At 39.3% G+C, this 16,135-nt stretch overlaps 1 protein-coding gene across 1 annotated transcript in view; it reads right to left on the bottom strand.

Annotated features, from left to right (window-relative positions):
- Window positions 1-16,135, bottom strand: part of slc6a17 (solute carrier family 6 member 17) — a 42,940-nt gene that overhangs the window by 12,238 nt on the left and 14,567 nt on the right. The window contains exons 2-4 of the mRNA XM_007232972.4: window positions 12,990-13,413; window positions 5,160-5,317; window positions 2,364-2,490 (exon numbers count right to left, since the gene is read on the bottom strand). Of these exons, the coding sequence (XP_007233034.2) occupies window positions 2,364-2,490; window positions 5,160-5,317; window positions 12,990-13,287 (583 nt within the window). The 5' untranslated portion in view covers window positions 13,288-13,413. The remainder of the gene's footprint in view (window positions 1-2,363; window positions 2,491-5,159; window positions 5,318-12,989; window positions 13,414-16,135) is intronic.

Below are 16,135 nucleotides of genomic sequence, written 5' to 3'. Positions count from 1 at the left end.
GTCTACTATCTAAATGCATGTGTTCCTTCATAGTTATAAATATGAATAAAAATGTCAATTTTTGACTGGTACTGTATCTACACAATTATTTCTTAGTGCTTTCCTAACAATATGCAGTCATATAAAATTAAATTACAGAACTGTCTTTAAAATACATTTGAAAATGTAACTAACAGAAATGCAGTTAAGGAATACACAAAAGTCACAGTTTGGCCCACAATAAGATTTGAAACTTGGTTTTATACAAATGCAGCATGGAAAATCATCCCATAACTTTTGGCATGTCAGTGTATTCTTTTCAAACACATTAAATGCATTTCTCTTAATTACATTCTGTGACGCCACAGACTGGAGTGATGGTGCAGATAAAACTAGGAGTGACTTTAATAAACAGGGCTGAACCAAAAAATGTCAAAATCAGAGTTACAGACTAAGGTAAAAAACAGAGACAAGCCTAAACACAATATCTGAGCCAAAACACAGTTCAAAAGCGATAAACAGCAGAAGAATAATAGGGGTCAAAAACTAGAGCTAGAGAGTAAAAAAGCTAAAAACAGGTCATACACAAAAATAGACAAACAATGAAACACTCAGCATGAAACTGAATCTACAGGGGCAACATATAAATGGGTTAACAGCTGAATGGAATTAAAACTCAGGTGAGGCTGATCTACCAATCAGGTGCGAATTGGCTGTCTGAGACACATGACTAAGAAGTGCATTCTGGGAGTAAGAGTTCACAAAGGTGGAAAGGTCTGGTGAGGAAGTGTGGAGTTATGTTTAAAAGACGTCCATGTCCTATTTTCTTATATGACTGCATATTGCTAAAAAGCGCTAAGAGTTTTTTTGGATGAAATTATTTTGAGAAACATTAGAAAATGCCAACTGCCTTTCACTTTATATTGGGTTAGCATTATGTGACGAACCAATCAACAGAAAATTGGAAGTTTACAGAAATGTAAACTTTTTTTTTACCAGTAAAATTAATTTTTAGCTAAAATATCTTCTAGTTTTCTAAAACACTAGCAGTTTCTTTTCTCAGTTTTCTCGATGCTCTTTTAGACGAGTCTGCCCCTGTCCCGCTGCCTCCAGCTGCCCACATGTGCTTCAGCTGGAGCAGCAGGGAGCAGATGTGACTGCAGGGCTCACAGCTTGTCTGCATCAGTATGAACTCCAGTCAGTCACACCGTGGACACTCGCTGCAGGGCATGCTGGGACAGTCTACTGACAGCCAGGGCCACCAGGACGACTGCTAGTATAGAAATATACGGCAGGGCGAGGGCTAGGTACAATCATACAGTTTCTGGAACAGTATGTAGAAGTCAAAATTCATAGTAATGGGCTTCCAAATGGCGCAGCTACCTAATTGTAGGTGATGCCACAGCCATACATAAGTATAAGAGGTATATAAAAGGTATAAGAGTATCACCCCTCCCTAAAGGCCAATCCACGCTTGTTAGACCTAATTGAATTGGCATTTAGCAATTTGCCTGAAGGAAGCACATGCCAACTTTAATTTATACTACATCATGTGTAATATACAGAGTCTTGGCTATTGGGGAGACCTGGAAATTATTAATACTTATGGTAAAATATGTGTTAAAATCCATCAAACTCCGCTGGATGTTGTTGGGTCAATGATAGGTCAAAATTAATTGATTATAGGATTGATCTTAAAAGGAACTAATTTCTTAAAATTTACATTGTGTCAGTAGTATCACATATTCATAAACAAAGCGTCTGTCAAGTTTGCTTAAGTAATGTAATAACAAGCTCATATTCATAAAGTTTTAAGGGTTTAGAAATTAGTATTTGGTGGAATAACCCTGATTTTTAATCACAGTTTTCATGCATCTTGGCATGTTCTCCTCCACCAGTCTTACACACTGCTTTTGGATAACTTTATGTCACTCCTGGTGCAAAAATTCAAGCAGTTCAGCTTGGTTTGATGGCTTGTGGTCATCCATCTTCCTCTTAACTATATTTCAGAGGTTTTCAATTTGGTAAAATCAAAGAAACTCATCATTTTTAAGTGGTCTCATTTTTTTCCAGAGCTGTACATAAACATGAAAAGTAAATTTAATCATCAGTATGTTTATTCAGTCGTTTTTATATCTCTATTATGTATCACGTATATGGTCTAACATGCTGTTTGTTATCTGAATGTTTGTTTTCTTGTGGTCTATAATCAGATTCACGTCAACTTCATCAGGCTGCTCTGAAACTGATGGAAAAACACGGCACTTCAAACCGCAGTTTATTCAGCACACTACAGATGCTAACCATCCAGGTCAGCTATTTATATCTGAGAGAAGAAGAAGCTGCTGAAGAGTTTGTGGTTTTTGGTATCTCAGTTCACTCACAGGTTTGGCTTCCATTTCTCCTGATGGGACATTCGCTCCAAGGTAGAGGATACTGGAAAGACTGGAAGAAGTAGAAGATGCTCCAGCCTATGATAACGTTATAGTAGAGCCCCACAAAGCCACATACCTTCAGAGAGAAAACAAAGAAGACATGATAAATCAAGAATAAGATTTATAACACAAGATTTTGTGTAATATTATACCACAGTTAGTTCTGATCCTGCAATGTGCTTGGCTGAGAGGCTTTCTATGAGTACCATTATCAGCCAGTAATGCGCTGTAACCGAAGCTCTCCATGTATTACCTCGCCACATAAAGGTAACCTAGAGACGATGCAATGCTTACAAACCAAACAGAGCAGTAGTGCACCTATTTTAACTCAGAGTACTTACAACCAAACGGATCATATTTTTTTCGTCCTCTTTAACTCGAAATCGTTAGCGATTTGGAACTGTGGAACTGTGGTATATTTGCAATAATACACTCGAGGTTTGTGCTCGTGTAGTATTGCGACCGCAGCACAGCAGTGCCAATACTACACTTTATAGCACGAACCATAAGTGTATTATTGCTCTATTTTACATGCCATTGAAAAATCAAGACTTACTTCTCAAGAAAATCTACTAGACACTGTAAACATTTCCTAAAAAGCTTATATAGCCCATATAAGTTGTTGAAATCTGCCCCTTATGGGAGATGAGATGTGTAGGATAGAAAAAATGGGCAAAATGGCCAAAACATGGAGGACTAAACTTTAAGGCTAAACTTCAGAGAAGTGGACATGGGTTTTGACTGGTTTGATCTGGTGGTGGGGAAAGTGAAGAAACGGTGCTTTCTTCAAAAGGATATATACTGTAAATGTGGGATTGGGACTGAAAGGTTGCTGGTTTGATTCTATGGAAATACTGAGAGTGGTGTTGGTGGTGGGTGTGAAGGAACAACACTTTGTTCTAAAGGTTAAGAAACCAAGCATAGAACCCCTGTATTGATAAGTTTTGGAGTAGTGACACAAAAACACATTTACCTAAAGCTTGGAACCGGTAGGTTCTTGGTTTGATCCCCTAGACCTGCATGCAGTGGTGATAGGTGGGAGCGAAGCAGCAGCATTTTCTTCATAAGGTTAGATTATGGACTTAGGGATGGAGGGTTGCTGCTTTAATCCCCTGGACTGTTGGGTTGCTGGTTTGATGCTCTGTACTGGCCAGAATTGGTGGTGGGGAAGTAAAAGAACAACACTCTCTTGTTCTTTGCAGTCTTGGGACTGAAAGTTTAATGGTTTTATCTACATTTACCCACAAACGTTGCAGCTGGGAATGTATATCCTGCACATGCATAGGCTGCCAAAGCTGGCGTCCAAGCTGGCCCATAATGTTAGATTGGTGCTAAAAACGATGATAGGCTTCCCTCTCAAAGTCTGTTAGCTGGGAAAAATGACTTTGAGTTCACCAAAAAGGCATGTCTAGCAGTCAAAGATCTCTCACCAAGAGGTACACTACCCTTTTGGAGCCTATTCATAGGGCAACAGTGAAAGCACTTTTACGCCCATGTGTGTGGCAAGACGCTGTGTAATAAGACAGTTTTAGCAGATATTACATAAATATTGGCTTATCTGTTCAGTTAAGGATCATCCTGCTGTATTTATTTATTTATTTATTTATTTACATATTCAAACAGAAATCTAAACTTCTCACTGGCAGTGACTACAAGTCAGAAGAGCAAATGGCTCCTGGCTACGTCAGAAATTCACAGTCAGAGGAGTTTATAAATTATTAAGGCATACATTCTCTGTCTCTCTCCCTCTTTCTCTCTCTCTCTCTTTCTCTCTCTGGCCTGTGCTCCTTTCTTTTTCTTTGTGGGTATTAATAGCACCCATCCTCCCTGCGGAACAGCTACAGACTGACTTCATAGTCTAAAACACTGACAGGCCTTCAAAGGAGAACCTACGCCGTCCTTCACCTACATGTTAAATTAGACTCATTTTGGGTCGGGATGGTTCTGCTGGAGGATTACTCATTGTGCTTTTATGAAGCCGGTCACAGACAGCTTCATTTACATTTGTCCAGAACTCCAAATTAAACTACAAATTATTTTAAAACACTATACTTTTCTCAGCAGAATAAGATGGTGACAGTATGGTCTGAGGAGCGCGAGTTCAAATCCCGGGTCATGCTCCTTTGGCATCAGCAGCTGGAGTCAGAGAGAGCACACTACTTGGCCATTGGCCATGCTCTTTCTGGGTGGGTAGATGGCGCCGTCTCTCTATATCACTATATGTATCTCTATATGTAGCTCAATAAATATGACCAAGAGTTGCCCAAATTAATTAATATTTTGTATAATTTACTGTTCCTGGTAACTTATTTGTCTTTCTGAATAGAAAGGTGCAACTATTTATTTGTTGATGAGTGTAATATTTCAGGACAGTTCTTCTACACTGACCCCTTTTCAGTATCCTGTCTAGACCTGTCAGTTAAACCTGTACTGACATCAGACAGACCATAATGAAACATGCAGTATGATGTATGAAGATGTGCTGAATAAATTAGCCTGGAGAGATTCAGAGATTTGGGCTTCTGTTCAGCTTCTGCTCTGCAGATTTGTCCAAACCTACTTCTGTACACCTCAAATCCAGACATAATCCAGACACAATGATCTACTTTTAGAAATGTCTTTTTTAGGCATGTGTGAGCTTACCAGACAAAGAAAAAAAAATCCAATCTATTCTGACTGTATTCCCTTCATTCCTGTCCACCATTATCCGCTCTATCTATCTGTCCACTTTACCCATTCACTCACCATTAAGCTGGACACGCCAATGCCACCCAGCCGAGGGTAGACGTAGTTCCAGACCCCGATGCTCCCCCTGCGGATCCTCTGACCCACAGCCAGCTCCAGAAAGAAGAGAGGGATGCCGATGAGGATAAGCAGGATGAAGTATGGAACGAGGTACGCACCTGAATGAAAAAGAATAAAAGATAACATCGTTTAGAGACACAATTGTGATAAACTCGTCGAGAGTCGCCTTTAATCAATAAGACGAGACGTTATCTTTTACCCAGGCCAGATTTAACACAGGGCTGACCACATTACAATCGACTGACCACTCGTGTGTTGCGGGTCTTATCTTCTACAAGTGTGCTTAAGTCTTGCATATATACCGTATTTTTCAGACTATAAGGCCCACTATAAATGAACGTCTAGTTTCTTGTCTATTTTTATATATAAGAAGCACCTGGTCATAAGGCTTTCTCTCCATTCTCTCCAGATTTCTCTCCTGAAAACTGTTTATTTGGGTGAGTAAAGCACTAGCGGAATGTAAGTGCCGATAGTGCTAAACTGATGAACCCTGAGTGTTCTGGTAATGCAAGGTGCTAACAGCTAGCGGTTCGTCAAACGTAGCTTGTTTTAACACGGCAAACACACAGACTACGGTCCGAACGGCGAAAGAGCTAGTGCTGCGGTTAGCGGCTAATGCTAATGCTGCTGCACCCAGCCATAGTGCTGGAGAATCTGCACTAAAAACTCACCCTTACAACTCTGTACTTTAGCTCCTTAATACCTGGCTGGTAAAACTGATACATAAATCGCACTGGATTATAGGGTGCACTGTCAATTTTTGGGAAAATTAAAAGGTTTTAAGTGTGCTTTATAGTCTGAAAAATTTGGTAATACACATTTGTAATATGATAGTCTTACAGTAAAAGAACACAATACAGTACATTTTACTTTCAACACACAAAAAGAAGGTCATTCCCATAATTTCCCCCTTACTATCTTTCCTACAAAGCTATTATATCTACACAGGACGAAATGTGGACTACGAGGGCTACCATTAGCCAATGCTAGTAACAGCCTATTACCTAAAATACCACAGCAACCACTATGTAAACCTCTAATCAACACCCAATAAACCACCTGTAAGGGAGACCATAGCAACAATATTGCAACCGCCTCAAATACTATATAGCAACCAATACTAAAACAAAAAACGAACAATTTCTATGCATCTCCATCACAGTCGCCAGTCCCCCTGTCCTGTTTCACACCCCAGGTTGCCAGGCACGGAGCGCATAACAGTGTGCTGCAGCCTTGGCATTCTTCTAAAGTGCTTCATGACAAGAGAGCTAACGTAAGTTTAGTAGCTGGTTTAGAACATTTATCACGACTGGTATGGAGTCATTTTAAGTATTTTCAACATTCAAGTCTCACATTTATGCACAGTAGTCCAAATGATGCTGGATTATTAAGGCTGAAATTATTTGAGATAGGTAAAGTGATCCAGACTAGTGCTGGAAAGCTCTCTTAAGCTTCAACATACTTCAACATACTTCAACATATGTATTCAATGAGTATGCACCATCACCATTTATCGCTTTAATCTTAATAAAGATATATTATATATCATCCCTTTCACTTCTAAATAAGGCCAGGAAACTTGTGCAGGTTTATTTTTAATGAGTGTATCTTGCTGAATCACCTAATGACAACCCACATCCCAACAAGCCTGAATGAGCAGAGGCTAACAAAACACAATGGAATAGTAAATGGTGACCCGCGGGCCTGACGTCACGCAGCTCCATGGTGACGGAGATTTCAGGCCCAGATTGACCGACTACACCTTGATCCTCCGTTTCACCAGCTTCTGTTTGAAGTCAGAGAGCACTCTGGAAATAACAGCTTAGAACAGCGGGGTTTATGTTACGCCCAGCACTGCTCCAGCACTGCTCCAGCACTGCTCCAGCACTGCTCCAGCACTGCTCCAGCTATCCACGAGCTTATGAGTGTAATTAGAGCCGGGCTGATCACAGACTGCTGCTCTTTGATGGGCTTTGATTAAAAATAAAAAGAGAGCTTCTTGCTCTCAGTCTGATAGTGATGTGTTGTTGTTTTTGGTACAGTGTTTCACGCTGCTGAAGCTTTCAGTCTGAGAGTTATTTATGCTGGACGATAATGAAAGGAAAATTACAGGTCTGGCTCAGAATAGAGGAACAGAGGACACAGGAAGAAAGAAAACTAGAGAAGGAAGGAGTGTGTGTGTGTGAGCATGAGAGAGAAAGACAGAAAGAGAAAGAACGTGAGCATGAGAGAGAAAGAGATAAAGAAGAGAAAGAATGTGAGCATGAGAGAGAGAGATAGAAAGAGAAAGAAGATGAGCATCAGAGAGAAAGAGATAGAAAGAGAAAGACTGTGTGCATAAGAGAGACAGAGAGACAAAGTGATCGAGAGACAGAGTGAGAATGTTTGAGAGAGACAGAGTGAGAGAAAAGTGAGTGAGCATGAGAGAGAAAGAGATAGAAAGAGAAAGTACATGAGCATGAGAGAGAAAGAGTTAGAAAGAGAAAGAATGTGTGCATAAGAGAGACAGAGAGACAAAGTGATCGAGAGACAGAGTGAGAATGTTTGAGAGAGACAGAGTGAGAGAAAAGTGAGTGAGCATGAGAGAGAAAGAGACAGAAAGAGAAAGTACATGAGCATGAGAGAGAAAGAGATAGAAAGAGAAAGAACATGAGCATGGGAGTGAAAGAGACAAAGAGAGACAGAGTGATAGAGAGAGAGTGAGACGGTTTGAAAGAGATAAAGTGAGAGAGAGACAGAGTGAGAGAAAATTGAGTGAGCATGAGAGAGAAAGAGATAGAAAGAGAAAGAACGTGAGCATGAGAGAGACAAAGAGAGATAGAGTGCGTGAGAGAGTAAGAGACAGAGTGAGAATAAGTGAGAGAGAATAAGTGAGAGAGACAGAGTGAGAGAGGGACAGAATGAGAATAAGTGAGAGAGACAGAGTGAGAGACCGTGAGAATGAGTAAAAGATAGAGTAAGTGAGTAAGTAACAGAGAATGTGAAAAAGAGAGAGACAGAGGGACAAAGTGAGAATGAGTGAGAGTGAGCGTGAGAGAGTGAAAGAAAAGAAAGTAAGTGGGTGTGAGAGAGAAAGAGAGAAAATGCTCTCGGGGAAAGAGTGAGTGAGATATGTTGTTTTTATTGCTTGAATGCTTTGCAATATTGTTGTCATTACAGTCATGTCAATAAAGCTTACATAGAGAGAGAGATAATGAGTGAGTGGGAGAGAGAGAGAGAGGAAGTGACAGTGAAAGAGAAAGTGAGAGAGTCTGAGAGTTGACGAGAGAGTAAAGAGAGAGAGAGAGAGAGAGAGTAGCAAGGGACAGCTAGCAAAGAAAAAAAGGGCCACTGGGATGACAAAGGGAAGAGATATCTCCACGGCTTCCAGACACGCCATTCCACACAATGACAGACAGACTACACAAAGCACTCACATTAAAACATACAGCAATCTCCAATTCAATTAAAACATCAATTAAAACAAAGTTATATTTAAGTGAGAGAATCCTTAAATACTGAAAATAATTTAAAATGTAGTCAAATGAAAAAGACTTGTTTGTCCTCCACATGAATCCCCTGATCTAAACCTGATGAACTGAGATGGTGATTTGAGGTGATTTAATTGGGATGAGCTGGAGCTTCACAGCGTGAAGGAAAAGCAGCAACTATTGTTCAGCACCTCCAGGAACTCCTTCCTTCAAGACGCTGAGAAAACTATCCCAGGTGATTCTCCCTTATGAAGACACTCAGATTAAAATCTCACCAAGAGTGTGCAGATCTGTCCTCAAAGATAAATGTGCTGCTTAGAAGAATCTATATATCGCAATAGCAAATGTTTTCCGATATTTCAGTATACATTGTTGTTTTTCTTTATAGGGCACATTGCATGTACTGCCATATAAATTTTTCAGATGTTTGTATTTACAGATTGTATTTGGCACTTTTTCTCTGTTTTTTTGCGTGAAATATATTGTGATTTTGGCCATATCATACAGTCAGTGAACATATACAATCACAGAAATTATATAAATCTATGTGTAAATGCAACAAGCCGAGAGCAAGAAGACAATCTCAGTGTCACATTTAGCTTTTTAAGCCTGGCTGAATCTATCTGCTAGCTGAGTTGAAAACACTCTCTTTATCCCTGAATTTATGAAGCTTCATTCACACTAAAAACCCACAAGAAACAGAAAACAAGCATGCATCACATCGAGCTGCATTCTTTTTCTATTCTAATCACATTTTCTGCTTATATCTGCAAAGACCATCTCGATAAAAATGATGTATTATGTAGCATGACATTGCTTCTACCGCCTCAGATGGTTGAGAAGGCTCGGTTTGAATCCGTAGGACTTTTTAAATCTGCACTGTGAAGAGTATTCTGATGAGATGCATCACCACATGGTACGGAAACTGTACCGCGGAAACCCCAGCACATCACCAGGGTTCAGCTTCTAAAGCTGGATATTGGATTTATTGTATACTCCAGCTGCTGTCTGAGGAGGTCCAGGAGGACACCACCCACCCAAGCCAATGCCTGTTCTCAAAGCTACCCAGCAGCAGCAACAGCAGGTAGAGCAAAAAAGCAAAAAGACTGGAGCCAGCTGGTTCCATAACAGCTTCTTCCCACAGGCCATCAGGTGGCTGAACTGCCAGTTGCATCTATCACAACTCACTATCACTATCTCACTATGAAACATATCACATCTACACCCCAAACAAACTCATTCTGCACCCTACACTTTCTCCCCTCACACCTTGAATTTGGATTCACATCTTACCCAATGTGATTACAGCTCTGGAAAAAAGAGACCACTAACCATTAAAAATGATGTTTCTTTGGTTTTAACAAAGTATAATCAAGAGGAAGATGGATGATCACAAGCCATTAAACCAAGCTGAACTGTATGAATTTTTGCACCAGAAGTAAAGGCATAAAGTTATCCAAAAGCAGTGTGTAAGACTGGTGGAGAAGAACATGATGCCAAGATGCATGAAAACTGTGATTAAAATATTGATTTTTGAACTTATGAATATGATCTTGTTTTCTTTGCATTATTTGAGGTCTGAAAACTCTGCATATTTTTTTGTTTCCGCCATTTTCAGCTCAAATAAATGACAATATTTTTATTTGGATTTGGGAGAAATGCTGTTCGTAGTTTATAGAATAAAACAACAATGTTCACTTCACTCAAACATATACCTATAAATAGCAAAATCAGAGAAACTGATTCAGAAACTCAAGTGGTCTCTTAATTTTTTTTCAGTGCTGTATGTAATTTGTAGTAATATAAATATATATTAAAACAGTGCAATAATTTTATGTTTGTATGTTTCAATATTTTTTTCTTTGTATATTGTGTTTTAGTTCTTAAACTAGATTTTATTTTGATGTAACTGTTTTTTGCTGCTCTATTGTTGTTGTATTACTGTATCATGCTGTTTCCTACAGCAGGTTTTAGTTTAGTATTCACAATGCATAGACAGACCAAGCACCCAGAGACTGGACTCTCAAAGGTTCAGTTGTGGACACTAACAACAGTGTTTTGACCCACTTAACCTAAAACTGCTCTATGACCTTTAGAGTAATTCTCAAAAGAAGCACTGGACAGCCTAAATGTAGGCTAAAATGTGAAAAGGGAAAAGGGGTGTGTCAGCTGTTCTGCTCTCTACCAATGACAAATATGCACACAACCAATAACGTGTGAGTAATAAAGTGATGTAACTTCGCTCAGACTAGTGAAAACAATGGGAACAGGCATTTACATTTTTGATGTTTTGGTTAAGTAGAGATTCATTAAATGAGATACGGATTAAGTCTAGAACTAGACTTAATTCATGTGCAAAAAAATCAACTGTGTATGTCTAAATACTTTTCACACACCCCTTAAAATTAATGCATTCAGCAACTTCAAAGAGCTGAACTTGTTCCTTTGAATTTGTATAAAACTTATATATAAACCTTTCCTAACCTTTAAACCTCTGCAGCACCCTCTCAGGTTCAACTGTGCTATAGGCAAGGATGATGTATCTGTGTACTTTGGTACGCAGACACATCACAATATGTAGATCAATCAATCAATAATATCAGCCCCCCTGCTAATGTCCAACCATCTGCGTCTCGCTGCTGCATATCAGCCAATTAGCTCTCCCTCCTGCCCCGCCCCTAAACCCATACATCACTCAGTGCCTCTCACAAAATAACCCCTCCCATTTTTAACCTTTTTCAAATTTGAGCTTGGAGTGGAGTCAGCAAAAAAGAATAAACAATCACACAAAAATGACTTTTACTGCATCACAGCAAAAAGCAAAATAAACACAAAACAGACCGTTTTCAAGACAGTATACTGCTATTATCACAGTATGGATTACTGTGTCAAGGTATATCAATTATGAAAAGATATGGTACACCCTTACTGTATATACAACCCAACAAGAGACTCAGAAGATACGATGGTCCTGTCGAAGGTTATCACCACAGTCTTAAACATTATGAAAATCCAGCCCCAGAGTGACGACATAAAATGTCTAGCTCTGCCCCAGCCCTGACTAGTCTGTTTATAAATCACCTGCACTTCCAGCCTCAATAAATAACTGCACAAAACCTCCAGCTCAGTAAATTCAACACACGAGGAATACACAACCCAAATCTAACAGAGTCTAAAATCCATTTCATAGAGGTAATTATACAGAACTAAAATGTGCTTAATAATTCAGACACAAACATCCTAAAATGGGTTCAATCAGATCGCTTCGTCATGTTAACAAAATAATCCTATTGAAGTCAATAAATTTTGCCAAACACTCTTAAAAATAAAGCTGCCAGAAATAGTTCTTTAGAAAAACACTTCTGAGACCTTTCAATGAATGGCCCTCTAAACAACGGATGCAATGTGTGAGTGTAAAAAAACTTATTTACTGTTTAAAGCCGTAGTCATTAAGATTTTTTTTGTTAAATTGAATGCAGTAACAGGGCGCTGAGTGGTCCAGCGGTCTAAAGCGCTGCCACTATGAGCGGGAGGTCGTAGGTTCGAACCCTGCTTGTGCAGCTTTGCCATCAAGCTGCCGGCGCTCAGAGGGAGCACAATTGGCCCTGCTCCCTCCGGGTGGGTAGCTGGCGCTCTCTCCCCACATCACTCCTAGGGTGATGTCCGCAGCACAAGGCGTCTGTGAGCTGATGTATCAGAACCGAGTCACTGTGCTTTCCTCCAAGTGCACTGTGATACTCAGCAATAATGCAGCAGCTCTAAAAGAAGCGGTGACTTCGGTGTGTTAATCTTCACCCTCCTGGTATGTTGGGGCATTACTAGTGATAGGGGGAGACCTAATGAGTGGTTTATGCAAAATTGGCAGTGCAAAATTGGGCAGAAAATGGGAACAAATAATAATAATAATAAAAAAAGTATATATATTGAATGCAGTAGTATTGCTGTAGTGTGGAGGTGTCAAAAATTGTAATAAATGGTATCTATGTGCTGACATGACCATCTCTTATCTGTCTGCAGAGTTTTGGCATTACTAGTGATGAAGGACATACAGCTGACTAACAGCTGGCTGGGTGGGGACAATTGGACATTAGAACAATTAAAAAGGTTCATGCAGTGAAAAAAGTAAAATAGAATATTTTTATATAGATCCATACATTTAAATGCTATTTTATTTTTATAGTAAAAATAAAAATACAAAGGAAAATGTTTGCTTTTGCATCATGTTGCATTTTCCTGACACTGACATGTCTCTAAAAGACTACAAACTCTAAACCTACAAACCAGGCCATTAACAGCTTACCTCCTCCGTTCTTCTGGCACAGGTAGGGAAATCGCCAAACGTTGCCCAGACCCACTGAGAAGCCCACCTGGGCCAAGATGTACTGCAGCTTGCTGTTCCAGGCCGGCCGCCCGTCCTCCAGATCGGGCGAGATGTCTGGCTGCTTGCCTATTGGCGGAGGTCCTCCTCCCGCCATGTTCATGCTCATCTGACTGCTCTTGTAGTCCATGGGGGCCTCCAGGGCCAGCAGGTCGGCCACGGACTCGGTGACATGCTCGTTGCTGTGCTCTCGCTGGGTCACTTTACTGCTTTTGGGCATGGCTGCACCGGACTTGGGTCAATCCCAGCAAGTGAAGAGGAGAGAAGAGCGCGGGACAAGACAGTGGATGAGCTACCCACCACCAGACAGACCCAGGAGATGGAGCTGAAGACTGAAGAGTTTGTGCTGCACAGGGTCAGAAAAAGAAGAAGAAAGAAATACAGAGATTAGAAACAGCAGAAATTAAATAGGAAGGTATTTATCAGAATATTGTGATTGCGAGCTACACAACAGGATGGACCATTTTATTAAAATCTGGCATTTAATGAAAAAGTGGTTGACCAGGAAAAGCAAATAAATTAAATTGTTCTTGGTGATGTTGTTCTCTTAAAATATACATAAATATTGAATTACTAGAATTATTCTTATTGCTCAAGCTTTACACCGGCTATGAATGGGGACAATATGCATAATCTTAAGTGAAATTAATATTATTAATTGCTGAACATTCAGCAATCAGTAGCATTTCAGTCACTTCAAAACAAAACTGTATGAAGGTTATGATGTCACCCATGTCATAGGTTACTTTCTTAAAGAGGTATGGTTATCCCATGGGCAGGACATTTTTGGTCATGTTAAAATAGCTTGATATTTAAATGACAAAAAGCAATAAAATAAAAATTCATGTTTTGTTTGTATAATTTTGTGAACAACAAAGACTGTCCAACAAAAAACACGGATTTTCAATTATAAGACTTTTTTTTACTTTAAATGGAACTTAAAATAAAATTCATTTAAATGTATTAACACAGAGTAAAGAGTAAGGAGCTTAAAAGATAGAATCTGCATTTTGGTATATTTGAAAAAAAAAAAGACCTGGCTTTTAATACTTTAATCATTAAATATTTAATGGCATAATTCATAACTCAGAATTTTAACTATGTTTTTTGTGTTTTTAAGATTTTTAAAAAAATACTCTGTAAAGAAAGACGAATATTCCAGAAGAACAACTATTTTTTTCCTTTAATCTTCAATTTCTCCACCAATCAGGCCAGATGAAAGCCACTACACAGTAAAAGGAAAAAGACAGCCTGCTTGTTTACCAAAAAGTGCCTAAAGGACTTTCAGACCATGAGAAACTAAATCCTCTGGTCTGATAAAACAATGATTGAGCTCTTTTGTCTGAATGGCAAGCGTCATGTCTGGAGTTGACCAGCAACACTTATCACCTGGCCAATACCATCCCTACAGTGAAGCATGGTGGTGGCCATGGTGGTGGCAGCATCATTCTATGGGATTATTTTTCGGCAGCAGGAATTGGACGGCTCCAGGGTCCAGGAAAATATGAATGGATGCTTTTGTTAATAATAAATATATTAATAAAATATTTATTATAATAAAATATTAATAATAAAATGGGCAATGTAGGGTATGGTAATTGACATTATAGTGGTTGTTGTTGTGCAGTGGATAACACCACTACCTGCCAGTGAGCTACCACATCATGTGAAAGACTGGGGTTCAATTCCAGGTCTAGGTGACTGAATGCTGTGCTACACCAATAAGAGTCCTTGGGCAAGACTCCTAATAGGAATAACCTTGTCAGTCGCTCTGGTTAAGAGCATCAGCTAAATGCTGTAAATGTAAATGTATGTAGAATTTTAAGGGGACAAATATTTTTTTATGAATCAATTTCGCAATAAAGCTGTAGCATAACAAAACATAAAAAATGTGCAGTGCTGTGAATACTTTTCAAATACACTGTATATTAAAATTGAAACAGTTCTACATTAAAAGCATGAACTCAGTGAGCTGTTCTAACCCACCCACAGTATATGATAAGCGCAGCGCTGTGATTGATGCTGCTGTCACCATGCAAATTGTAAAAAGCCTTGAGCAAGAAAACATATCCCATTATTCTGACACAAGAATGATCTGCTAACCATGTTTCCTTCACAGCCCATGTCTTTAACAGCTTATCTATGAAGAGAGATAACAGCAGTTAGTCAGTCAGTAGAATGAATCTGCCGAGGAAGTCCTGGATGTGTGTCTTTAGCGCTGTGTTGCGCTGCAGCTGCTGCTAGCTCTAAAGCTGAGTCGTATGGATGGCATTGACTAGGCAATAACGAGTCTGAAAGGGCATGTGCTGAATGTACTGCAGTGAACTGAGCTCTTTTCACCACGTGCTGAAATCACTGAGAGCTTTTAGAAAATCCTGGAATTCCTGAGGCTGGAGATCAGGAGCTCCTTCCAGCAGGAAGCTGCTTTATCCTGCTCAACTGGAGGAGCTCTGCTGGGTAAGATGATGGGTAGGAGGCCGCAATAGTTCCACTGACCTACTGAACTAACTTCACTCAGAGCAAAAGGTGATTTTTTTATCAGGTATGCATCACACAATTGTTTTATTATATATTCTTCTTTAAACTACTGGATTTACTTTGTCCCACAACATTACACAATATATGAAGAAAAATCAGCTGTTCGGTTTCAGAAAGCCGTGTAACCCCACCCATCCCCATAGGTTTCAATAACAAAACAGACAACTTTCAATCACGTTTTTTTCCAGTAAACTGTTATTCTATCTCCTTTATTTAAACGCAACAGCTAGTGTAACCTCTGCTTATATTGTCAAATTTTTATATCCCCACAGAATTCGTTTTTTTAAATGTTATTCAGCTCTATTCAAAAAGGTGTGGTTATTGTAAAAAGGCTGGGTTACACCTAGATACTCCAACAGCTTTAAACCACCTTCTTTACAAAATATCAAAAATATTTTGTAAATAAGTTCCATAAACACTATAAATGGACCTAAAATACTATAAATAATAATATTTCTCAAAAGCTCGATTGCACAAGTCAGTAAGACACAAGTTTAATAGTAATTTACAATATATTATAACTGAAGCCA

This window comes from Astyanax mexicanus, chromosome 12, assembly GCF_023375975.1.
Source record: "Astyanax mexicanus isolate ESR-SI-001 chromosome 12, AstMex3_surface, whole genome shotgun sequence".
In the NCBI taxonomy this organism is placed as follows: Eukaryota; Metazoa; Chordata; class Actinopteri; order Characiformes; family Acestrorhamphidae; genus Astyanax; species Astyanax mexicanus.
This window is presented reverse-complemented; position numbering and strand designations above follow the sequence as displayed.